A 26,186-nucleotide genomic window follows, 5' to 3' on the forward strand; every position below is an offset into this window, starting at 1 on the left:
CAGAAGAAGTCAGCTGGCTGCAGGGTTTTCTCCTGTCGGCCCCCTTTCTCTGGAATAATCTCCCAGCTGTTGCTCCGCCATTACGTTTTTTAATCCAGGCTCCAGCGCATTGCATTGTGGGAAACAGTAGGCAGAGTAGACTGGTCGGATGGATACTGGAAATATTTTCTGAATCAGTACGACATCCGGGAACTTTTCACATACTGCAGATTTTGCTTTTGTTTGCATACTGCATACTACATTTTGGTCAAATCAGTACGTACCAGCAGTAAAGTATGCGGCTTCAAATACATCTTCATTCTAGTTAGCCGAGCGCTAAACCGGAAGTTAGCTCGCTCAGTCAGCGGCAGTCTCTAGTGTTCCTGATGAGCAGGTTGGCAGCCTCTGACATCAGTGAATGAATCATGTGTGTATCAGGTTTGTATTTTCTTGGCTGTCATGTTTCATCTTAATGCTTAAAGACCTGCTTTTGTTCTTTAACGTTTTGAAGTAAAAACAATGAAAACGAGGCGTTCAGGCGACAGAGCTTTAGGTAAACAGTGGTCCTGACTCCTAAATGTACAGCTGCTGCAGCTCTGCTCAATGTGTTTGACAATGAAGGTTTCAATGCTGCAAGACACTGAACTGAAGAGTTACTTCAACATTCGCCTTGTGATTTATCTTCTGTTTAATCTGAGTCCAATTCTCATCCATGTCTTGGCACTGACATTGTTTCCTAAGTAATTACTGTTCCTGTAAAAATGCTTAAAGTGCAGATTTAGCAGTGGGGGGGTCGGGGTGGGGGTGGAGAGACATGACCTCAGTATGTCCTGAATCCTGGCTACGGCCCTGCCACAGTGGATCACAGCGGCTCTGCACAGCTCTGACACACTTACACACCGATGTCTGGAGCGTCTGTGGCCTTTTGGCTGATCGAGCATGTTGCATCACACGCCCACTTGTACACAACGCTACGGTGGCTGAGGAGGACAAAAGACCTCAGCAGTGTCCAGCAATAAATCTGTACTTTGGACTGAAACACGTCCCTGTGTCACCTGTGAAGCTACAACATTTAAAGGAGCAGTCTGTAGTTTAAGGGAAGAAATGTTAATCAGAAGACAAAGATCTTCATTGAATAAACCAACTGACCTTAAAGGACAAACACAGTTTCATACTGTTTTACTTTGTTTATATGTGGCGGACCCTGCCACCTTTCTAGCTTCAAACAGTGTTCTGGGACCTCATTGTTACATCATTAATATTGTAAATATAAAAATCCTCCAAAACTGTGCAGAGCTCCTTTAAGAGAAGCCGTCTGACAGAGCTCCACCCCTCAACACACTCACCCGTGAAAAAACCAGGAAACAGTTTGTTGTTCTTCCTCATTGAAGAGAGACACACGGACAGAGACGATCAAATTGTCCCTCAGACCAAAGTCAAACAGAAACAGCGTCTTCTGAGTGAGTTCAGCTTTAAGAGAGAGAAACTACACTCAACAGCACTGCTTCAACCTGCAGACTCACACACTGAAGGTGAGTTTGACTGAAACACAACTCAAAGTGAAAGTAAATGTCAGTGCTGTTAGTGGAGGAGTGAGCAGAGCCGTGACTGACTGTACTTTCTGTCTGCTGCGGTTTCAGCTTCACTCACAGACAAAATGGCTTCCAGGTCAGAGGAGGATCTCTGCTGTCCGGTCTGTCAGGACGTCTTCAGAGATCCTGTTGTTCTGTCCTGTAGCCACAGCTTCTGTAAAGACTGTCTGCAGAGCTGGTGGAGACAGAAACAAGCACAGGAGTGTCCAGTTTGTAAGAGAAGATCTTCAAAGGAACAACCACCTGTTAGTCTGGTGTTAAAGAACCTGTGTGAGGCCTTCAGAGACCAGAGAGCTTCAGAGGATCTCTGCAGTCTGCACTCTGAGAAACTCAAGCTCTTCTGTCTGGACCATCAGCAGCCGGTGTGTCTCGTCTGCAGAGACTCAGAAAAACACACCAACCACACATTCAGACCCATCGATGAAGCTGCACAACAACACAAGAAGAAAATTCAGGAAACTCTGGAGCCTTTAAAGAAGAAGTTAAAGGTTTTTGAACAAGTTAAAGTGAAGTTTGATCAGACAGCAGAACACATGAAGGTCCAGGCCCGACACACAGAGAGGCAGATTAAGCAGCAGTTTAAGAAGCTTCGCCAGTTTCTAGAAGAGGAAGAGGAGGCCAGGATGGCTGCACTGAGGGAGGAAGAGGAGCAGAAGAGTCAGATGATGAAGGAGAAGATGGAGGCTCTGAGCAGAGAGATAGCAGCTCTTTCACACACAGTCAGAGCCACAGAGGAGGAGCTGAGAGCTGAAGACGTCTCATTCCTGCACAACTACAAGGCTGCAGTGGACAGAGTCCAGCAGCGCCCCCTGCTGGAGGATCCACAGCTGCCCTCAGGAGCTCTGATAGACCAGGCCAAACACCTGGGCAACCTGAGCTTCAACATCTGGAACAAGATGAAGGACATGGTCTCCTACACTCCTGTGGTTCTGGACCCAAACACTGCTGGTCTAAAACTCATCCTGTCTGAAGATCTGAGCAGTGTGAGAGGAGGAGAGACGCGGCAGCTTCCTGATAATCCAGAGAGGTTTGTTAACCTCCTCTCTGTCCTGGGCTCTGAGGGCTTCAACTCAGGGACTCACAGCTGGGATGTCGAGGTTGGAAACAGTGCATACTGGTTACTGGGTGTGTGTGCAGAGTCTGTCCAGAGGAAGGGAAACATATGGTCTGGATTCTGGTATATTGAGTTATTGTCTGGTAAATACTCAGCACACTCACCATCAGCTCCAGTCACTGGTCTCGTAGTGCAGAAGAAGCTCCAGAGGATCAGAGTGAATCTGGACTGGAACAGAGGAAAGCTGTCGTTCTCTGATCCTGACACTAACACACACCTACACACCTTCACACACACTTTCACTGAGAAGATGTTTCCACACATTAACAGTCTGTATAACCTGAAGATATCACCACTGAAGGTGTGTGTGACAGTGGAACAGAGCAGGTAGAGATAAAGATGATGGTTATATTCATGCTGATCTCTTAAAGTGAAGTCACTGAATCGGACCTGTTCAGCTTCACCTGCTCCTCCTGCTGCTTCACCGCTCCAAACATCTGTTCCTGTTGTTTCTTTGCTTCTCATTTAGCTCCACACACAGTTTTCTGTTTGCATTGTCGACCTTTTTAGACGTTAAGTTGTTTCACCTGTTATTTTATTTTTCAATATATCAGTTTAATCAGTTTATCTCATCAGTGACGTGTCATTTAAACAGTGTTTGTATTGTTTGACTCATGTGAGCGTTGCCATGATTGCAGACAATCACTTTGTGGAAGCTGATGGATCCAAATAAAGAAAAAAGAGTCACTTTTACATTTAAGCTTCCAGGTTTTTCTTCAGTGCAGTCTGATGCAGTTTATTTCACACTTACACATCTTCTGGGTTTGTTTCTCAGTGTTTTTAACTTTCAGCCGTCGCTCTGCATTTGTTTTATTATTATTTGTGTAGTGGCAGAAAACAGTTCAGAGTTTTTCCTTTAACCCTTTATGTCCTGATGCAGTGTCGGACTCGCAGTTTGTGTCCAAGAACATCAGTCATGTCAGTGCACATCATTAGTAGCTGTGGAGATATTTCAGTCTGGACCAAAGCGCTGGACCGACCCACAGAAATTGGCATCGATACAGCCACACTGCTGAATATCAAACGTACGTCCACTGAAAACAGTATAAAACCTTTAACAGAAGAAAAACACGGGTGCTGTCAACACTTTCTATACTCACTGTATGTGAAGGCGCTTCCTGTTTCCTGTCCAGTGGTTATGTTAAGGACACTGACATATAAACAGACATATGCACTCCTACACTGGACACACACACACACACACACACACACTATGGACTGGCCCGTTTCAACATGTTGAGCTCAGCAGATTGTGAGTCCAGACCTGAAGATATCACCACTGAAGGTGTGTGTGACAGTGGAACAGAGCAGGTAGATAAAGTTGACGTTTGCGTTCACTGACTTTGACCTGTCAGGTTGCACATGCTCCTCTTGCTGTCATTTTTCTAAAAACATCTTTATTTTAGTTTCAGATATTATTTCATTATTTGGTTTGATTTTATTTTTTGTTTCTTGATTTCAAATATGACCAAACATCAAAATGTAAATCTCTGATGGATCTGTGATTTTATCTCATTAACACAACCAGGACCTTGGAATTAAACATGCAACAATTATACACAAAGGCCTCAATCATTATAAAACCATCGTCTTTTCAGCAGATGAAAATGCTTAAAGTGCAGATTTAGCAGTGGGGGGGTCGGGGTGGGGGTGGAGAGACATGACCTCAGTATGTCCTGAATCCTGGCTACGGCCCTGCCACAGTGGATCACAGCGGCTCTGCACAGCTCTGACACACTTACACACCGATGTCTGGAGCGTCTGTGGCCTTTTGGCTGATCGAGCATGTTGGATCACACGCCCACTTGTACACAACGCTACGGTGGCTGAGGAGGACAAAAGACCGCAGCAGTGTCCAGCAATAAATCTGTACTTTGGACTGAAACACGTCCCTGTGTTACCTGTGAAGCTACAACATTTAAAGGAGCAGTCTGTAGTTTAAGGGAAGAAATGTTAATCAGAAGACAAAGATCTTCATTGAATAAACCAACTGACCTTAAAGGACAAACACAGTTTCATACTGTTTTACTTTGTTTATATGTGGCGGACCCTGCCACCTTTCTAGTTTCAAACAGTGTTCTGGGACCTTATTGTTACCTCATTAATATTGTAAATATAAAAATCCTCCAAAACTGCGCAGAGCTCCTTTAAGAGAAGCCGTCTGACAGAGCTCCACCCCTCAACACACTCACCTGTGAAAAAACCAGGAAACAGTTTGTTGTTCTTCCTCATTGAAGAGAGACACACGGACAGAGACGATCAAATTGTCCCTCAGACCAAAGTCAAACAGAAACAGCGTCTTCTGAGTGAGTTCAGCTACAAGAGAGAGAAACTACACTCAACAGCACTGCTTCAACCTGCAGACTCACACACTGAAGGTGAGTTTGACTGAAACACAACTCAAAGTGAAAGTAAATGTCAGTGCTGTTAGTGGAGGAGTGAGCAGAGCCGTGACTGACTGTACTTTCTGTCTGCTGCGGTTTCAGCTTCACTCACAGACAAAATGGCTTCCAGGTCAGAGGAGGATTTCTGCTGTCCGGTCTGTCACGACGTCTTCAGAGATCCTGTTGTTCTGTCCTGTAGCCACAGCTTCTGTAAAGACTGTCTGCAGAGCTGGTGGAGACAGAAACAAGCACAGGAGTGTCCAGTTTGTAAGAGAAGATCTTCAAGGGAACAACCACCTTTAAACCTGGTGTTAAAGAACCTGTGTGAGGCCTTCAGAGACCAGAGAGCTTCAGGGGATCTCTGCAGTCTGCACTCTGAGAAACTCAAGCTCTTCTGTCTGGACCATCAGCAGCCGGTGTGTCTCGTCTGCAGAGACTCAGAAAAACACATCAACCACACATTCAGACCCATCGATGAAGCTGCACGACAACACAAGAAGAAACTTGAAGAAACTCTGGAGCCTTTAAAGAAGAAGTTAAAGGTTTTTGAACAAGTTAAAGTGAAGTTGGATCAGACAGCAGAACACATGAAGGTCCAGGCCCGACACACAGAGAGGCAGATTATGCAGCAGTTTAAGAAGCTGCACCAGTTTCTAGAAGAGGAAGAGGAGGCCAGGATGGCTGCACTGAGGGAGGAAGAGGAGCAGAAGAGTCAGATGATGAAGGAGAAGATGGAGGCTCTGAGCAGAGAGATAGCAGCTCTTTCACACACAGTCAGAGCCACAGAGGAGGAGCTGAGAGCTGAAGACGTCTCGTTCCTGCACAACTACAAGGCTGCAGTGGAAAGAGTCCAGCAGCGCCCCCTGCTGGAGGATCCACAGCTGCCCTCAGGAGCTCTGATAGACCAGGCCAAACACCTGGGCAACCTGAGCTTCAACATCTGGAACAAGATGAAGGACATGGTCTCCTACACTCCTGTGGTTCTGGACCCAAACACTGCTCATCCAGAACTCATCCTGTCTGAAGATCTGAGCAGTGTGAGACCAGGAGAGAGACAGCAGCTTCCTGATAATCCAGAGAGGTTTGATTATTACAGGTCTGTCCTGGGCTCTGAGGGCTTCAACTCAGGGACTCACAGCTGGGACGTCGAGGTTGGAGACAGTACAGACTGGTCACTGGGTGTGTTAGCAGAGTCTGCTCGGAGGAAGGTTAACATGTGGTCTAGATTCTGGTATATTCGGTTATTGTCTGGTAAATACTCAGCACACTCACCATCAACTCCAGACACTGATGTCGTAGTGCAGAAGAAGCCCCAGAGGATCAGAGTGAATCTGGACTGGAACAGAGGAAAGCTGTCGTTCTCTGATCCTGACACTAACACACACCTACACACCTTCACACACACTTTCACTGAGAAGATGTTTCCACGCATTAACAGTTGGTATAACATCCCTCTGAAGATATCACCACTGAAGGTGTGTGTGACAGTGGAACAGAGCAGGTAGAGATAAAGATGATGGTTATATTCATGCTGATCTCTTAAAGTGAAGTCACTGAATCGGACCTGTTCAGCTTCACCTGCTCCTCCTGCTGCTTCATCGCTCCAAACATCTGTTCCTGTTGTTTCTTTGCTTCTCATTTAGCTCCACACACAGTTTTCTGTTTGCATTGTCGACCTTTTTAGACGTTGAGTTATTTCACCTGTTATTTCATTTTTCAATATATCAGTTTAATCAGTTTATCTCATCAGTAACGTGTCATTTAAACAGTGTTTGTATTGTTTGACTCATGTGAGCGTTGCCATGATTGCAGACAATCACTTTGTGGAAGCTGATGGATCCAAATAAAGAAAAAAGAATCACTTGATGAAAAGTTTCATATTTTTTGAGTTTCCCTCAAAACGTTTGACACCTCAAACACAATTTAAACATCAAATCATGAACAGATTCTTATTATCAAACAGGAACCTTTTTATAAAATACTGAGAAGAGCTTTGACAATATTACAGATTAGCTCCCTTAGATAATGCAGTTCTGCTTTTTATTTTTAACAATGCTTTACAACTTTCATCTCTTTAGACAAATGCCTTTTCTGTGAGTCCAGACCTGAAGATATCACCACTGAAGGTGTGTGTGACAGTGGAACAGAGCAGGTAGATAAAGATGACTTTTGTGTTCACTGATTTAGGTTGCACATGCTCCTCTTGCTGTCATTTTTCTAAAACTATCTTTATTTTAGTTTCAGCTTTTATTTCATTACATGGTTTGATTTTATATTTTGTTTCTTCATTTCATCGTGTCATTCTCCATAATTTACAGTGTGATTCTTTGTACTGGCAACGCACCAGAAGAGAATGGACAGACACACAGGCTGACATGTAGGACATTTAATCAAGACGTGATGTAACAATCTGCAAACATTATTATTATTATTATTTTATCATGTATTTGGAGGAGGAGGAACAGCACCAGACTCTGTAGCCAGTTTTCATAGTGTGTAATTTATAAAAAAAGACTTGTATAAGCTGACGTTGTGAAAGAAGCGGCTGTAACACAGTTGATATTTTTTCTGGAGCGTCACAACTTCAGACACATGAGTTGTTTCTCTGTCATGTTTCAGCATCGTGTGGCCCATGGAGCATGCGCACTGGAGACTTCCGCCGACCGAGCGGGCTAACTTCCGGTTTAGCTCGTGGCTAACTAGAATGAAGATGACATCATTTAACCGTGCGGCTCTTCTAGACTTTCCAAATGTTTTTGGACCGAACGGCTCAAACTCTGACAGTGAACCGAGTCTCTTCTCGGAGGTTGTGACGCTCAAAAACACGAATCCGCAGTTTTACAGCCGCTTCTTTCACAACGTCAGCTCACGGGAAGAGTCTTTTTTGGCCGCGGTGCATCACGGGACGGTGTAATTACACAGTGTGGCCACTATGAAAACTGGCTCCAGAGCCTGGCGCTGTTGCTCAGAGCTTTGGGGGCGTGACGTCGCCTCGCTGCTTGTCCTCTGCAGGACGCCGTAGTTTAGAGGTGTTTCCGCGCTGGCCGCCATGTTGTTCAAACGTTCCGGCGCCCTGCAGAGTAAACAGCGTCAACAGCGACCTGCTTCAAACATCAGCGCCAAAACCACATTCAGGTCATTTGTTCATCCTCTGTGTGCTTATCCTCACATCAGGCTACAGTCCGCCACGGCTTTACACACGAAGTGCTTTTGTTCTTTGCTGTTGTTAAGAGTTGGTGATTGTGGCGAACGTGCCTGAAGTGAATCTGTGTAAACAGGGACCCTGGTGAAGTTAGTTTAATATTTGACCTCCGTATCAAAGCCTCGATTCCTCCCAGGTTTAGGATTTGTCGGAGGGCTAATTTAGGAAGACGTTTCTGTTTTGATGAACTTAAAATCACCACAGATTAGGATGCAGTTGAGAGGCAAAGACATGAATCACTGTACAATGCGCCTGCTTCTACCTGGTGAAGTGAGGGACCGTCGCACAAGTTTGTTTTTCAACTCTCCGTCCAAAGACAAACGCTCGAGACATTTCACCACTGTGAGCTTGTACAAAAATATATATTCATATTTGATTCATTCAGTTTATTTCAGTGTATGATTTCCCCAAAATAGCACAACACACACAACGCACTTTTACCCACAATGCCTTTCGGACGCAGGAGGAAGAAGAACGTAAAGACCAAATCACACAGGAGAGCTGAAGCCACGCCCCTTCCGGTTTCCCCCATGGGACTTTATTTATTTAATAATTTATTGATCCTGTTTGAATTGTGTCATGAATCACACACACGATGTTCATCAGTTTAAAAAATTATTTTCCAATTCAGTAAATTCTCAATTTGTCATCAAACCAATGAAATATCAGACTGAAAATACGTCATTATAAAGACGACACAGTCAACGGTGTCGTTAGTGACGTCGTCTCGTAGCCTAAACATTGTAGAGCTGCTCCTGTATATCAGCAGCTCACAGAACTGACCAACTGTCCTTTCACATAACTGCAGTTGTCAATATGAGCAGAGTTATTGTGTGTTTTAATGATATTTTGTTGTGCTGCAGAGACGCTCTGGCCGACAAAGTTTGTTCTCAGATGTAATAAAACATGTTTGTTTGGCAGAGATCGGGAGAAATGCCACATCATCATGATTGTACTAGTTTTCCATAATTGCAATATCACTTTTTGACCATATTGTGCATTATGATATCAAAGTGTCTCGTGTGTCTTGTACATTGATGTATTGAAGGAAACGACTGCAAAAAAACAAGAAAAATCTAATTAAACTAACTTCATCCTGGTTAAATAGTGAAGGACGGAGCATTAGCTTTTCAATTTTATTTTATTTGACAGTTCTTTTCATTTAACTCGACATTAATCTTTATTTTAATATTATATGTCTTGTTGTTAATGCTAGAAGTTTACTGTCCAATGTCCCACAAGGTGATGAAGCTGCAGCCACAAAGATGAGGACTGTTACTGTGAACCCATAAAGTGCAGCCGAGGTCTCGATCCTGAACCCGGAGCCTGGTTCCTCCTTCTCTCCACACGACGCCCCACAGTCCAGGGAGGTGTAGAGACGTTACAGCAGGCGACGTTCGCTCAGAGGCAGCAGGTCACAGGACACAACGTAAGTAAACTTTTATTTATATAGCAGCTTTAAAAACAAAGTTACAAAGTGCTGCAGAGGATACAAATACAGAAAACAACATACGTATACAGCGATATACAGAAGAATATAAATTACAGCTTTGTTAAAGGAAAAGCAAGAAGACTGATGTGACCCCCCTGGAATTAAGTCATTTTCAGTTTGGCCTTTGATGAATCAGATTCATCAGGTCACTGTGACCATCAGTGGGCTCCAGTGTGTGAACGTTTTGGTCGCACATGCGCTGAAAAATCTGTCAAGTGAGACTATAAATTCTCATTGGTCTCACCGGTGCGCCTGACATTTAGCAGGTCAGATTTAAAATAAAGGATCAAATATTGTTTAGCAGTCAAAAACACAAAGCAAGTCCACAAACACCTGCACAAGTACTACACATGTAGTCAGTATCCCAGTGAGACCAGGAACACTTCAGTCTGAACATCAAGTTTAAACCTTTTTTAATCAGTTCATGTTTTTATAATACTACAGTAAAAAACTACTGACTGTCAGTGAACATCAGACAACCAAATCATACTTTGGCACTTACCCCGTGTTTCTGTGGTGGTGACACACTGTATAAAAATTTAAGCAATGTGTCATTTTAACAATTCCCATAAATTACTTCCTGTTTGCTCTTTTTTTTCTTTCCAGCTTCACTCAGAGACAAAATGGCTTCCAGATCAGAGGAGCATCTCTGCTGTCCGGTCTGTCAGGACGTCTACAGAAATCCTGTTGTTCTGTCCTGTAGCCACAGCTTCTGTAAAGACTGTATGACGAGCTGGTGGAGAGAGAAACAAGCACAGGAGTGTGCAGTTTGTAGGACGGTATCTTCAACGAGAGAACAATCACTTTGTGGAAGCTGATGGATCCAAATAAAGAAAAAAGAGTCACTTTTACATTTAAGCTTCCAGGTTTTTCTTCAGTGCAGTCTGATGCAGTTTATTTCACACTTACACATTTTCTGGGTTTGTTTCTCAGTGTTTTTAACTTTCAGCCGTCGCTCTGCATTTGTTTTATTATTATTTGTGTAGTGGCAGAAAACAGTTCAGAGTTTTTCCTTTAACCCTTTATGTCCTGATGCAGTGTCGGACTCGCAGTTTGTGTCCAAGAACATCAGTCATGTCAGTGCACATCTTTAGTAGCTGTGGAGATATTTCAGTCTGGACCAAAGCGCTGGACCGACCCACAGGAATTGGCATCGATACAGCCACACTGCTGAATATCAAACGTACGTCCACTGAAAACAGTATAAAACCTTTAACAGAAGAAAAACACGGGTGCTGTCAACACTTTCTATACTCACTGTGTGTGAAGGCGCTTCCTGTTTCCTGTCCAGTGGTTATGTTAAGGACACTGAGATATAAACAGACATATGCACTCCTACACTGGACACACACACACACACACACACACACACACTATGGACTGGCCCGTTTCTACATGTTCAGCTCAGCAGATTGTGAGTCCAGACCTGAAGATATCACCACTGAAGGTGTGTGTGACAGTGGAACAGAGCAGGTAGATAAAGATGACGTTTGCGTTCACTGATTTTGACCTGTCAGGTTGCACATGCTCCTCTTGCTGTCATTTTTCTAAAAACATATTTATTTTACTTTCAGATATTATTTCATTATTTGGTTTGATTTGAGTTTTTGTTTCTTGATTTCAAATATGACGAAACATCAAAATGTAAATCTCTGATGGATCTGTGATTTTATCTCATTAACACAACCAGGACATTGGAATTAAACATGCAACAATTACACACAAAGGCCTCAATCATTATAAAACCATCATCTTTTCAACAGATAAAAATGCTTAAAGTGCAGATTTAGCAGTGGGGGGTCGGGGTGGGGGTGGAGAGACATGACCTCAGTATGTCCTGAATCCTGGCTACGGCCCTGCCACAGTGGATCACAGCGGCTCTGCACAGCTCTGACACACTTACACACCGATGTCTGGAGCGTCTGTGGCCTTTTGGCTGATCGAGCATGTTGGATCACACGCCCACTTGTACACAACGCTACGGTGGCTGAGGAGGACAAAAGACCGCAGCAGTGTCCAGCAATAAATCTGTACTTTGGACTGAAACACGTCCCTGTGTTACCTGTGAAGCTACAACGTTTAAAGGAGCAGTCTGTAGTTTAAGGGAAGAAATGTTAATCAGAAGACAAAGATCTTCATTGAATAAACCAACTGACCTTAAAGGACAAACACAGTTTCATACTGTTTTACTTTGTTTATATGTGGCGGACCCTGCCACCTTTCTAGCTTCAAACAGTGTTCTGGGAACTCATTGTTACCTCATTAATATTGTAAATATAAAAATCCTCCAAAACTGTGCAGAGCTCCTTTAAGAGAAGCCGTCTGACAGAGCTCCTCCCCTCAACACACTCACCCGGGAAAAAAACAGGAAACAGTTTGTTGTTCTTCCTCATTGAAGAGAGACACACGGACAGAGACGATCAAATTGTCCCTCAGACCAAAGTCAAACAGAAACAGCGTCTTCTGAGTGAGTTCAGCTACAAGAGAGAGAAACTACACTCAACAGCACTGCTTCAACCTGCAGACTCACACACTGAAGGTGAGTTTGACTGAAACACAACTCAAAGTGAAAGTAAATGTCAGTGCTGTTAGTGGAGGAGTGAGCAGAGCCGTGACTGACTGTACTTTCTGTCTGCTGCGTTTTCAGCTTCACTCACAGACAAAATGGCTTCCAGGTCAGAGGAGGATCTCTGCTGTCCGGTCTGTCACGACGTCTTCAGAGATCCTGTTGTTCTGTCCTGTAGCCACAGCTTCTGTAAAGACTGTCTGCAGAGCTGGTGGAGACAGAAACAAGCACAGGAGTGTCCAGTTTGTAAGAGAAGATCTTCAAGGGATCAACCACCTCTTAGTCTGGCGTTAAAGAACCTGTGTGAAGCCTTCAGAGACCAGAGAGCTTCAGGGGATCTCTGCAGTCTGCACTCTGAGAAACTCAAGCTCTTCTGTCTGGACCATCAGCAGCCGGTGTGTCTCGTCTGCAGAGACTCAGAAAAACACACAAACCACAGATTCAGACCCATCGATGAAGCTGCACGACAACACAAGAAGAAACTTGAAGAAACTCTGGAGCCTTTAAAGGAGAAGTTAAAGGCTTTTGAAGAAGTTAAAGTGAAGTTTGATCAGACAGCAGAACACATGAAGGTCCAGGCCCGACACACAGAGAGGCAGATTAAGCAGCAGTTTAAGAAGCTGCACCAGTTTCTAGAAGAGGAAGAGGAGGCCAGGATGGCTGCACTGAGGGAGGAAGAGGAGCAGAAGAGTCAGATGATGAAGGAGAAGATGGAGGCTCTGAGCAGAGAGATAGCAGCTCTTTCACACACAGTCAGAGCCACAGAGGAGGAGCTGAGAGCTGAAGACGTCTCATTCCTGCACAACAAGGCTGCAGTGGAAAGAGTCCAGCAGCGCCCCCTGCTGGAGGATCCACAGCTGCCCTCAGGAGCTCTGATAGACCAGGCCAAACACCTGGGCAACCTGAGCTTCAACATCTGGAACAAGATGAAGGACATGGTCTCCTACACTCCTGTGGTTCTGGACCCAAACACTGCTCATCCAAAACTCATCCTGTCTGAAGATCTGAGCAGTGTGAGACTAGGAGGTAAACAGCAGCTTCCTGATAATCCAGAGAGGTTTGATAACCTCTATTCTGTCCTGGGCTCTGAGGGCTTCAACTCAGGGACTCACAGCTGGGATGTCGAGGTTGGAAACAGTACATACTGGAGACTGGGTGTGTTAGCAGAGTCTGACCAGAGGAAGGGTTACATGTTGTCTAGATTCTGGTATATTCAGTTATTGTCTGGTAAATACACAGCACACTCACCATCATCTTCAAACACTGATGTCGTAGTGCAGAAGAAGCTCCAGAGGATCAGAGTGAATCTGGACTGGAACAGAGGAAAGCTGTCGTTCTCTGATCCTGACACTAACACACACCTACACACCTTCACACACACTTTCACTGAGAAGATGTTTCCACACATTTACAGTTGGGATAACCTGAAGATATTACCACTGAAGGTGTGTGTGACAGTGGAACAGAGCAGGTAGAGATAAAGATGATGGTTATATTCATGCTGATCTCTTAAAGTGAAGTCACTGAATCGGACCTGTTCAGCTTCACCTGCTCCTCCTGCTGCTTCATCGCTCCAAACATCTGTTCCTGTTGTTTCTTTGCTTCTCATTTAGCTCCACACACAGTTTTCTGTTTGCATTGTCGACCTTTTTAGACGTTAAGTTGTTTCACCTGTTATTTCATTTTTCAATATGTCAGTTTAATCAGTTTATCTCATCAGTAACGTGTCATTTAAACAGTGTTTGTATTGTTTGACTCATGTGAGCGTTGCCATGATTGCAGACAATCACTTTGTGGAAGCTGATGGATCCAAATAAAGAAAAAAGAATCACTTGATGAAAAGTTTCATATTTTTTGAGTTTCCCTCAAAACGTTTGACATCTCAAACACGATTTAAACATCAAATCATGAACAGATTCTTATTATCAAACAGGAACCTTTTTATAAAATACTGAGAAGAGCTTTGACAATATTACAGATTAGCTTCCTTAGATAATGCAGTTCTGCTTTTTATTTTTATTTTTCTTCACAACTTTCATCTCTTTACACAAATGCCTTTTCTGTGAGTCCAGACCTGAAGATATCACCACTGAAGGTGTGTGTGACAGTGGAACAGAGCAGGTAGATAAAGATGACTTTTGTGTTCACTGATTTAGGTTGCACATGCTCCTCTTGCTGTCATTTTTCTAAAACTATCTTTAGTTTAGTTTCAGCTTTTATTTCATTACATGGTTTGATTTTATATTTTGTTTCTTAATTTCATCGTGTCATTCTTCATAATTTACAGTGTGATTCTTTGTACTGGCAACGCACCAGAAGAGAATGGACAGACACACAGGCTGACATGTAGGACATTTAATCAAGACGTGATGTAACAATCTGCAAACATTATTATCATTATTATTATTTTATCATGTATTTGGAGGAGGAGGAACAGCACCAGACTCTGTAGCCAGTTTTCATAGTGTGTAATTAAAAAAAAGACTTGTATAAGCTGACGTTGTGAAAGAAGCGGCTGTAACACAGTTGATATTTTTTCTGGAGCGTCACAACTTCAGACACATGAGTTGTTTCTCTGTCATGTTTCAGCATCGTGTGGCCCATAGAGCATGCGCACTGGAGACTTCCGCCGACCGAGCGGGCTAACTTCCGGTTTAGCTCGTGGCTAACTAGAATGAAGATGACATCATTTAATCGTGCGGCTCTTCTAGACTTTCCAAATGTGTTTGGACCGAGTGGCTCAAACTCTGACAGTGAACCGAGTCTCTTCTCGGAGGTTGTGACGCTCAAAAACACGAATCCGCAGTTTTACAGCCGCTTCTTTCACAACGTCAGCTCACGGGAAGAGTCTGTTTGGGCCGCGGTGCATCACGGGACGGTGTAATTACACAGTGTGGCCACTATGAAAACTGGCTCCAGAGCCTGGCGCTGTTGCTCAGAGCTTTGGGGGCGTGACGTCGCCTCGCTGTTTGTCCTCTGCAGGACGCCGTAGTTTAGAGGTGTTTCCGCGCTGGCCGCCATGTTGTTCAAACGTTCCGGCGCCCTGCAGAGTAAACAGCGTCAACAGCGACCTGCTTCAAACATCAGCGCCAAAACCACATTCAGGTCATTTGTTCATCCTCTGTGTGCTTATTCTCACATCAGGCTACAGTCCGCCACGGCTGTAAACACGAAGTGCTTTTGTTCTTTGCTGTTGTTAAGAGTTGGTGATTGTGGCCTGAAGTGAATCTGTGTAAACAGGGACCCTGGTGAAGTTAGTTTAATATTTGACCTCCGTATCAAAGCCTCGATTCCTCCCAGGTTTAGGATTTGTCGGAGGGCTAATTTAGGAAGACGTTTCTGTTTTGATGAACTTAAAATCACCACAGATTAGGATGCAGTTGAGAGGCAAAGACATGAGTCACTGTACAATGCGCCTGCTTCTACCTGGTGAAGTGAGGGACCGTCGCACAAGTTTGTTTTTCAACTCTCCGTCCAAAGACAAACGCTCGAGACATTTCACCACTGTGAGCTTGTACAAAAATATATATTCATATTTGATTCATTCAGTTTATTTCAGTGTATGATTTCCCCAAAATAGCACAACACACAACGCACTTTTACCCACAATGCCTTTCGGACGCAGGAGGAAGAAGAACGTAAAGACCAAATCACACAGGAGAGCTGAAGCCACGCCCCTTCCGGTTTCCCCCATGGGACTTTATTTATTTAATAATTTATTGATCCTGTTTGAATTGTGTCATGAATCACACACATGATGTTCGTCAGTTTAAAAGATTATTTTCCAATTTAGAAAATTCTCAATTTGTCATCAAACCAATGAAATATCAGACTGAAAATACGTCATTATAAAGACGACACAGCCAACAGTGTCGTTAGTGACGTCGTCTCGTAGCCTAAACATTGTAGAGCTGCTCCTGTATATCAGCAGCTCACAGAACTGACCAACTGTCCTTTCACATAACTGCAGTTGTCAACATGAGCAGAGTTATTGTGTGTTTTAATGATATTTTGTTGTGCTGCAGAGACGCTCTGGCCGACAAAGTTTGTTCTCAGATGTAATAAAACATGTTTGTTTGGCAGAGATCGGGAGAAATGCCACATCATCATGATTTTACTAGTTTTCCATTGACAGTGAAAATTGTTGTGTAAAATATTCTTCATTCATAATAATCATGAATTATAGCGCAATCGCAACATCCGTCAAAATAATTGCAATATCACCTTTTGACCATATTGTGCATTATGATATCAAAGTGTCTCTCGTGTGTCTTGTACATTGATGTATTGAAGGAAACGACTGCAAAAAAACAAGTAAAATCTAATTAAACTAACTTCATCCTGGTTAAATAGTGTAGGACGGAGCATTAGCTTTTCAATTTTATTTTATTTGACAGTTCTTTTCATTTAACTCGGCATTAATCTTTATTTTAATATTATATGTCTTGTTGTTAATGCTAGAAGTTTACTGTCCAATGTCCCACAAGGTGATGAAGCTGCAGCCACAAAGATGAGGACTGTTACTGTGAACCCATAAAGTGCAGCCGAGGTCTCGATCCTGAACCCGGAGCCTGGTTCCTCCTTCTCTCCACACGACGCCCCACAGTCCAGGGAGGTGTAGAGACGTTACAGCAGGCGATGTTCGCTCAGAGGCAGCAGGTCTCAGGACTCAACGTAAGTAAACTTTTATTTATACAGCAGCTTTAAAAACAAAGTTACAAAGTGCTGCAGAGGATACAAATACAGAAAACAACATACGTATACAGCAATATACAGAAGAATATAAATTACAGCTTTGTTAAAGGAAAAGCAAGAAGACTGATGTGACCCGCCTGGAATTAAGTCATTTTTAGGGTAAAGACACTTTGGCCTTTGATGAATCAGATTCATCAGGTCACTGTGACCATCAGTGGGCTCCAGTGTGTGAACGTTTTGGTCGCACATGCGCTGAAAAATCTGTCAAGTGAGACTATAAATTCTCATTGGTCTCACCGGTGCGCCTGACATTTAGCAGGTCAGATTTAAAATAAAGGATCAAATATTTTTTAGCAGTCAAAAACACAAAGCAAGTCCACAAACACCTGCACAAGTACTACACATGTAGTCAGTAGCCCAGTGAGACCAGGAACACTTCAGTCTGAACATCAAGTTTAAACCTTTTTTAATCAGTTCATGTTTTTATAATACTACAGTAAAAAACTACTGACTGTCAGTGAACATCAGACAACCAAATCATACTTTGGCACTTACCCAGTGTTTCTGTGGTGGTGACAAAATGTATAAAAATTTAAGTAATGTGTCATTTTAACAATTCCCATAAATTACTTCCTGTTCGCTGTTTTTTGTTTTCCAGCTTCACTCAGAGACAAAATGGCTTCCAGATCAGAGGAGCATCTCTGCTGTCCGGTCTGTCAGGACGTCTACAGAAATCCTGTTGTTCTGTCCTGTAGCCACAGCTTCTGTAAAGACTGTCTGCAGAGCTGGTGGAGAGAGAAACAAACACAGGAGTGTGCAGTTTGTAGGACGGTATCTTCAACAAGAGAACCACCTGTTAGTCTGGTGTTAAAGAACCTGTGTGAGGCCTTCTTGTTGGAGAGAGACCAGAGAGCTTCAGAGGGTCTCTGCAGTCTGCACTCTGAGAAACTCAAGCTCTTCTGTCTGGACCATCAGCAGCCGGTGTGTCTCGTCTGCAGAGACTCAGAAAAACATATTGACCACACACTCAGACCCATCGATAAAGCTGCACAACAACACAAGAAGAAACTTATGGAAGCTCTGCTCATCTTAAAGGAGAAGTTAAAGGTTTTTGAACAAGTTAAAGTGAAGTTCGATCAGACAGCAGAACACATGAAGGTCCAGGCCCGACACACAGAGAGGCAGATTAAGCAGCAGTTTAAGAAGCTGCACCAGTTTCTAGAAGAGGAAGAGGAGGCCAGGATGGCTGCACTGAGGGAGGAAGAGGAGCAGAAGAGTCAGATGATGAAGGAGAAGATGGAGGCTCTGAGCAGAGAGATAGCAGCTCTTTCACACACAGTCAGAGCCACAGAGGAGGAGCTGAGAGCTGAAGACGTCTCATTCCTGCACAACTACAAGGCTGCAGTGGAAAGAGTCCAGCAGCGCCCCCTGCTGGAGGATCCACAGCTGCCCTCAGGAGCTCTGATAGACCAGGCCAAACACCTGGGCAACCTGAGCTTCAACATCTGGAGCAAGATGAAGGACATGGTCTCCTACACTCCTGTGGTTCTGGACCCAAACACTGCTGGTCTAAAACTCATCCTGTCTGAAGATCTGAGCAGTGTGAGAGGAGGAGAGAAACAGCAGCTTCCTGATAATCCAGAGAGGTTTGTTAACCTCTATTCTGTCCTGGGCTCTGAGGGCTTTAACTCAGGGACTCACAGCTGGGATGTCGAGGTTGGAGACAGTACATACTGGTCACTTGGTGTGTGTGCAGAGTCTGTCCAGAGGAAGGGTTACGTATGGTCTGGATTCTGGTATATTGAGTTATACAACAGTAAATACACAGCACACTCACCATCAACTCCAAACACTGATGTCGTAGTGCAGAAGAAGCTCCAGAGGATCAGAGTGAATCTGGACTGGAACAGAGGAAAGCTGTCGTTCTCTGATCCTGACACTAACACACACCTACACACCTTCACACACACTTTCACTGAGAAGATGTGTCTGTGCATTCGCAGTGTAGATAACCTGAAGATATCACCACTGAAGGTGTGTGTGACAGTGGAACAGAGCAGGTAGATAAAGTTGACTTTTGTGTTCACTGATTTTGACCTGTCAGGTTGCACATGCTCCTCTTGCTGTCATTTTTCTAAAAACATCTTTATTTTAGTTTCAGATATTATTTCATTATTTGGTTTGATTTTATTTTTTGTTTCTTGATTTCAAATATGACCAAACATCAAAATGTAAATCTCTGATGGATCTGTGATTTTATCTCATTAACACAACCAGGACATTGGAATTAAACATGCAACAATTATACACAAAGGCCTCAATCATTATAAAACCATCATCTTTTCAACAGATAAAAATGCTTAAAGTGCAGATTTAGCAGTGGGGGGGTCGGGGTGGGGGTGGAGAGACATGACCTCAGTATGTCCTGAATCCTGGCTACGGCCCTGCCACAGTGGATCACAGCGGCTCTGCACAGCTCTGACACACTTACACACCGATGTCTGGAGCGTCTGTGGCCTTTTGGCTGATCGAGCATGTTGGATCACACGCCCACTTGTACACAACGCTACGGTGGCTGAGGAGGACAAAAGACCGCAGCAGTGTCCAGCAATAAATCTGTACTTTGGACTGAAACACGTCCCTGTGTTACCTGTGAAGCTACAACATTTAAAGGAGCAGTCTGTAGTTTAAGGGAAGAAATGTTAATCAAAAGACAAAGATCTTCATTGAATAAACCAACTGACCTTAAAGGACAAACACAGTTTCATACTGTTTTACTTTGTTTATATGTGGCGGACCCTGCCACCTTTCTAGCTTCAAACAGTGTTCTGGGACCTCATTGTTACCTCATTAATATTGTAAATATAAAAATCCTCCAAAACTGTGCAGAGCTCCTTTAAGAGAAGCCGTCTGACAGAGCTCCACCCCTCAACACACTCACCTGTGAAAAAACCAGGAAACAGTTTGTTGTTCTTCCTCATTGAAGAGAGACACACGGACAGAGACGATCAAATTGTCCCTCAGACCAAAGTCAAACAGAAACAGCGTCTTCTGAGTGAGTTCAGCTGTAAGAGAGAGAAACTACACTCAACAGCACTGCTTCAACCTGCAGACTCACACACTGAAGGTGAGTTTGGCTGAAACACAACTCAAAGTGAAAGTAAATGTCAGTGCTGTTAGTGGAGGAGTGAGCAGAGCCGTGACTGACTGTACTTTCTGTCTGCTGCGTTTTCAGCTTCACTCACAGACAAAATGGCTTCCAGGTCAGAGGAGGATCTCTGCTGTCCGGTCTGTCACGACGTCTTCAGAGATCCTGTTGTTCTGTCCTGTAGCCACAGCTTCTGTAAAGACTGTCTGCAGAGCTGGTGGAGACAGAAACAAGCACAGGAGTGTCCAGTTTGTAAGAGAAGATCTTCAATGGATAATCCACCTTTAAACCTGGTGTTAAAGAACCTGTGTGAGGCCTTCAGAGACCAGAGAGCTTCAGAGGATCTCTGCAGTCTGCACTCTGAGAAACTCAAGCTCTTCTGTCTGGACCATCAGCAGCCGGTGTGTCTCGTCTGCAGAGACTCAGAAAAACACACCAACCACACATTCAGACCCATCGATGAAGCTGCACGACAACACAAGAAGAAACTTGAAGAAACTCTGGAGCCTTTAAAGGAGAAGTTAAAGGTTTTTGAAGAAGTTAAAGTGAAGTTTGATCAGACAGCAGAACACATGAAGGTCCAGGCCCGACACACAGAGAGGCAGATCAAGCAGCAGTTTAAGAAGCTGCACCAGTTTCTAGCAGAGGAAGAGGAGGCCAGGATGGCTGCACTGAGGGAGGAAGAGGAGCAGAAGAGTCAGATGATGAAGGAGAAGATGGAGGCTCTGAGCAGAGAGATCGCAGCTCTTTCACACACAGTCAGAGCCACAGAGGAGGAGCTGAGAGCTGAAGACGTCTCATTCCTGCACAACTACAAGGCTGCAGTGGAAAGAGTCCAGCAGCGCCCCCTGCTGGAGGATCCACAGCTGCCCTCAGGAGCTCTGATAGACCAGGCCAAACACCTGGGCAACCTGAGCTTCAACATCTGGAGCAAGATGAAGGACATGGTCTCCTACACTCCTGTGGTTCTGGACCCAAACACTGCTGGTCTAAAACTCATCCTGTCTGAAGATCTGAGCAGTGTGAGAGGAGGAGAGAGACAGCAGCTTCCTGATAATCCAGAGAGGTTTGATCTTCACTGGTCTGTCCTGGGCTCTGAGGGCTTCAACTCAGGGACTCACAGCTGGGATGTCGAGGTTGGAGACAGTACATACTGGGCACTTGGTGTGTGTGCAGAGTCTGTCCAGAGGAAGGGTTACATGTTGTCTAGATTCTGGTATATTCAGTTATACAACAGTAAATACTCAGCATACTCAGCATACTCACCATCAATTCCACCCACTGGTCTCGTAGTGCAGAAGAAGCCCCAGAGGATCAGAGTGAATCTGGACTGGAACAGAGGAAAGCTGTCGTTCTCTGATCCTGACACTAACACACACCTACACACCTTCACACACACTTTCACTGAGAAGATGTTTCCACGCATTCACAGTGTCTGTAACCTGAAGATATCACCACTGAAGGTGTGTGTGACAGTGGAACAGAGCAGGTAGAGATAAAGATGATGGTTATATTCATGCTGATCTCTTAAAGTGAAGTCACTGAATCGGACCTGTTCAGCTTCACCTGCTCCTCCTGCTGCTTCATCGCTCCAAACATCTGTTCCTGTTGTTTCTTTGCTTCTCATTTAGCTCCACACACAGTTTTCTGTTTGCATTGTCGACCTTTTTAGACGTTGAGTTATTTCACCTGTTATTTCATTTTTCAATATATCAGTTTAATCAGTTTATCTCATCAGTAACGTGTCATTTAAACAGTGTTTGTATTGTTTGACTCATGTGAGCGTTGCCATGATTGCAGACAATCACTTTGTGGAAGCTGATGGATCCAAATAAAGAAAAAAGAGTCACTTTTACATTTAAGCTTCCAGGTTTTTCTTCAGTGCAGTCTGATGCAGTTTATTTCACACTTACACATTTTCTGGGTTTGTTTCTCAGTGTTTTTAACTTTCAGTCGTCGCTCTGCATTTGTTTTATTATTATTTGTGTGGTGGCAGAAAACAGTTCAGAGTTTTTCCTTTAACCCTTTATGTCCTGATGCAGTGTCGGACTCGCAGTTTGTGTCCAAGAACATCAGTCATGTCAGTGCACATCTTTAGTAGCTGTGGAGATATTTCAGTCTGGACCAAAGCGCTGGACCGACCCACAGAAATTGGCATCGATACAGCCACACTGCTGAATATCAAACGTACGTCCACTGAAAACAGTATAAAACCTTTAACAGAAGAAAAACACGGGTGCTGTCAACACTTTCTATACTCACTGTATGTGAAGGCGCTTCCTGTTTCCTGTCCAGTGGTTATGTTAAGGACACTGACATATAAACAGACATATGCACTCCTACACTGGACACACACACACACACACACACTATGGACTGGCCCGTTTCAACATGTTCAGCTCAGCAGATTGTGAGTCCAGACCTGAAGATATCACCACTGAAGGTGTGTGTGACAGTGGAACAGAGCAGGTAGATAAAGATGACGTTTGCGTTCACTGATTTTGACCTGTCAGGTTGCACATGCTCCTCTTGCTGTCATTTTTCTAAAAACATCTTTATTTTACTTTCAGATATTATTTCATTATTTGGTTTGATTTTATTTTTTGTTTCTTGATTTCAAATATGACCAAACATCAAAATGTAAATCTCTGATGGATCTGTGATTTTATCTCATTAACACAACCAGGACCTTGGAATTAAACATGCAACAATTATACACAAAGTCCTCAATCATTATAAAACCATCATCTTTTCAACAGATAAAAATGCTTAAAGTGCAGATTTAGCAGTGGGGGGGTCGGGGTGGGGGTGGAGAGACATGACCTCAGTATGTCCTGAATCCTGGCTACGGCCCTGCCACAGTGGATCACAGCGGCTCTGCACAGCTCTGACACACTTACACACCGATGTCTGGAGCGTCTGTGGCCTTTTGGCTGATCGAGCATGTTGCATCACACGCCCACTTGTACACAACGCTACGGTGGCTGAGGAGGACAAAAGACCGCAGCAGTGTCCAGCAATAAATCTGTACTTTGGACTGAAACACGTCCCTGTGTCACCTGTGAAGCTGCAACATTTAAAGGAGCAGTCTGTAGTTTAAGGGAAGAAATGTTAATCAGAAGACAAAGATCTTCATTGAATAAACCAACTGACCTTAAAGGACAAACACAGTTTCATACTGTTTTACTTTGTTTATATGTGGCGGACCCTGCCACCTTTCTAGCTTCAAACAGTGTTCTGGGACCTCATTGTTACCTCATTAATATTGTAAATATAAAAATCCTCCAAAACTGTGCAGAGCTCCTTTAAGAGAAGCCGTCTGACAGAGCTCCACCCCTCAACACACTCACCCGTGAAAAATCCAGGAAACAGTTTGTTGTTCTTCCTCATTGAAGAGAGACACACGGACGGAGACGATCAAATTGTCCCTCAGACCAAAGTCAAACAGAAACAACGTCTTCTGAGTGAGTTCAGCTATAAGAGAGAGAAACTACACTCAACAGCACTGCTTCAACCTGCAGACTCACACACTGAAGGTGAGTTTGACTGAAACACAACTCAAAGTGAAAGTAAATGTCAGTGCTGTTAGTGGAGGAGTGAGCAGAGCCGTGACTGACTGTACTTTCTGTCTGCTGCGTTTTCAGCTTCACTCACAGACAAAATGGCTTCCAGGTCAGAGGAGGATCTCTGCTGTCCGGTCTGTCACGACGTCTTCAGAGATCCTGTTGTTCTGTCCTGTAGCCACAGCTTCTGTAAAGACTGTCTGCAGAGCTGGTGGAGACAGAAACAAGCACAGGAGTGTCCAGTTTGTAAGAGAAGATCTTCAAAGGATCGTCCACCTTTAAACCTGGCGTTAAAGAACCTGTGTGAGGCCCTCAGAGACCAGAGAGCTTCAGAGGATCTCTGCAGTCTGCACTCTGAGAAACTCAAGCTCTTCTGTCTGGACCATCAGCAGCCGGTGTGTCTCGTCTGCAGAGACTCAGAAAAACACACCAACCACACATTCAGACCCATCGATGAAGCTGCACGACAACACAAGAAGAAACTTCAGGAAACTCTGGAGCCTTTAAAGGAGAAGTTAAAGGTTTTTGAAGAAGTTAAAGTGAAGTTTGATCAGACAGCAGAACACATGAAGGTCCAGGCCCGACACACAGAGAGGCAGATTAAGCAGCAGTTTAAGAAGCTTCACCAGTTTCTAGAAGAGGAAGAGGAGGCCAGGATGGCTGCACTGAGGGAGGAAGAGGAGCAGAAGAGTCAGATGATGAAGGAGAAGATGGAGGCTCTGAGCAGAGAGATAGCAGCTCTTTCACACACAGTCAGAGCCACAGAGGAGGAGCTGAGAGCTGAAGACGTCTCATTCCTGCACAACTACAAGGCTGCAGTGGAAAGAGTCCAGCAGCGCCCCCTGCTGGAGGATCCACAGCTGCCCTCAGGAGCTCTGATAGACCAGGCCAAACACCTGGGCAACCTGAGCTTCAACATCTGGAACAAGATGAAGGACATGGTCTCCTACACTCCTGTGGTTCTGGACCCAAACACTGCTCATCCAAACCTGATCCTGTCTGAAGATCTGAGCAGTGTGAGAGAAGGAGAGACACAGCAGCTTCCTGATAATCCAGAGAGGTTTGATAACTTCTGTTCTGTCCTGGGCTCTGAGGGCTTCAACTCAGGGACTCACAGCTGGGATGTCGAAGTTGGAGACGGTACACACTGGTTACTTGGTGTGTGTGCAGAGTCTGTCCAGAGGAAGCTTAGCATATTGTCTGGATTCTGGTATATTCAGTTTTACAACAGTAAATACTCAGCACACTCACCATCAACTCCAGCCACTGTTCTCGTAGTGCAGAAGAAGCTCCAGAGGATCAGAGTGAATCTGGACTGGAACAGAGGAAAGCTGTTGTTCTCTGATCCTGACACTAACACACACCTACACACCTTCACACACACTTTCACTGAGAAGATGTTTCCATGCATTCACAGTTTGGATAACCTGAAGATATCACCACTGAAGGTGTGTGTGACAGTGGAACAGAGCAGGTAGAGATAAAGATGATGGTTATATTCATGCTGATCTCTTAAAGTGAAGTCACTGAATCGGACCTGTTCAGCTTCACCTGCTCCTCCTGCTGCTTCATCGCTCCAAACATCTGTTCCTGTTGTTTCTTTGCTTCTCATTTAGCTCCACACACAGTTTTCTGTTTGCATTGTTGACCTTTTTAGACGTTGAGTTATTTCACCTGTTATTTCATTTTTCAATACATCAGTTTAATCAGTTTATCTCATCAGTAACGTGTCATTTAAACAGTGTTTGTATTGTTTGACTCATGTGAGCGTTGCCATGATTGCAGACAATCACTTTGTGGAAGCTGATGGATCCAAATAAAGAAAAAAGAGTCACTTTTACATTTAAGCTTCCAGGTTTTTCTTCAGTGCAGTCTGATGCAATTTATTTCACACTTACACATTTTCTGGGTTTGTTTCTCAGTGTTTTTAACTTTCAGCCGTCGCTCTGCATTTGTTTTATTATTATTTGTGTAGTGGCAGAAAACAGTTCAGAGTTTTTCCTTTAACCCTTTATGTCCTGATGCAGTGTCGGACTCGCAGTTTGTGTCCAAGAACATCAGTCATGTCAGTGCACATCTTTAGTAGCTGTGGAGATATTTCAGTCTGGACCAAAGCGCTGGACCGACCCACAGGAATTGGCATCGATACAGCCACACTGCTGAATATCAAACGTACGTCCACTGAAAACAGTATAAAACCTTTAACAGAAGAAAAACACGGGTGCTGTCAACACTTTCTATACTCACTGTGTGTGAAGGCGCTTCCTGTTTCCTGTCCAGTGGTTATGTTAAGGACACTGACATATAAACAGACACATGCACTCCTACACTGGACACACACACACACACACACACACTATGGACTGGCCCGTTTCAACATGTTCAGCTCAGCAGATTGTGAGTCCAGCTGTCTGTGAACATAAAGGACAAAAAAAGAAAAAGAGAAACCGT

At 44.0% G+C, this 26,186-nt stretch overlaps 5 protein-coding genes across 5 annotated transcripts; all 5 read left to right on the forward strand.

Annotated features, from left to right (window-relative positions):
* Nucleotides 1-1,012: 1,012 nt before the first annotated feature.
* LOC140998118 (E3 ubiquitin-protein ligase TRIM35-like) lies at nt 1,013-3,378 on the forward strand. Its single transcript, XM_073468275.1, has 2 exons — nt 1,013-1,511; nt 1,620-3,378. Exon 2 carries the CDS (start codon nt 1,637-1,639, stop codon nt 3,014-3,016), a length of 1,380 nt encoding a protein of 459 aa, XP_073324376.1. The 5' UTR covers nt 1,013-1,511; nt 1,620-1,636; the 3' UTR covers nt 3,017-3,378.
* Nucleotides 3,379-4,830: 1,452 nt separating this feature from the next.
* LOC140998119 (nuclear factor 7, brain-like) lies at nt 4,831-6,941 on the forward strand. Its single transcript, XM_073468276.1, has 2 exons — nt 4,831-5,063; nt 5,172-6,941. Exon 2 carries the CDS (start codon nt 5,189-5,191, stop codon nt 6,572-6,574), a length of 1,386 nt encoding a protein of 461 aa, XP_073324377.1. The 5' UTR covers nt 4,831-5,063; nt 5,172-5,188; the 3' UTR covers nt 6,575-6,941.
* A 1,160-nt stretch (nt 6,942-8,101) lies between these two features.
* Nucleotides 8,102-22,027, forward strand: LOC140997595 (uncharacterized). The gene is made up of 6 exons (XM_073467542.1): nt 8,102-8,204; nt 9,514-9,700; nt 12,411-13,800; nt 16,874-17,003; nt 19,905-20,151; nt 20,260-22,027. Exons 3-6 carry the CDS (start codon nt 12,428-12,430, stop codon nt 21,663-21,665), a joined length of 3,156 nt encoding a protein of 1,051 aa, XP_073323643.1. The 5' UTR covers nt 8,102-8,204; nt 9,514-9,700; nt 12,411-12,427; the 3' UTR covers nt 21,666-22,027.
* On the forward strand, nt 15,332-19,337 carry LOC140997822 (E3 ubiquitin-protein ligase TRIM39-like). The gene is made up of 3 exons (XM_073467858.1): nt 15,332-15,434; nt 16,817-17,003; nt 17,683-19,337. Exon 3 carries the CDS (start codon nt 17,700-17,702, stop codon nt 19,086-19,088), a length of 1,389 nt encoding a protein of 462 aa, XP_073323959.1. The 5' UTR covers nt 15,332-15,434; nt 16,817-17,003; nt 17,683-17,699; the 3' UTR covers nt 19,089-19,337.
* Nucleotides 22,028-22,159: 132 nt separating the features above from the next.
* LOC140997823 (E3 ubiquitin-protein ligase TRIM39-like) lies at nt 22,160-25,575 on the forward strand. Its single transcript, XM_073467859.1, has 2 exons — nt 22,160-23,708; nt 23,817-25,575. The coding sequence occupies exon 2, from the start codon at nt 23,834-23,836 to the stop codon at nt 25,211-25,213; it is 1,380 nt and encodes a 459-aa protein (XP_073323960.1). The 5' UTR covers nt 22,160-23,708; nt 23,817-23,833; the 3' UTR covers nt 25,214-25,575.
* Nucleotides 25,576-26,186: the final 611 nt, after the last annotated feature.

The sequence above is a fragment of the Pagrus major genome, chromosome 6 (assembly GCF_040436345.1).
Source record: "Pagrus major chromosome 6, Pma_NU_1.0".
Classification (NCBI taxonomy): Eukaryota; Metazoa; Chordata; class Actinopteri; order Spariformes; family Sparidae; genus Pagrus; species Pagrus major.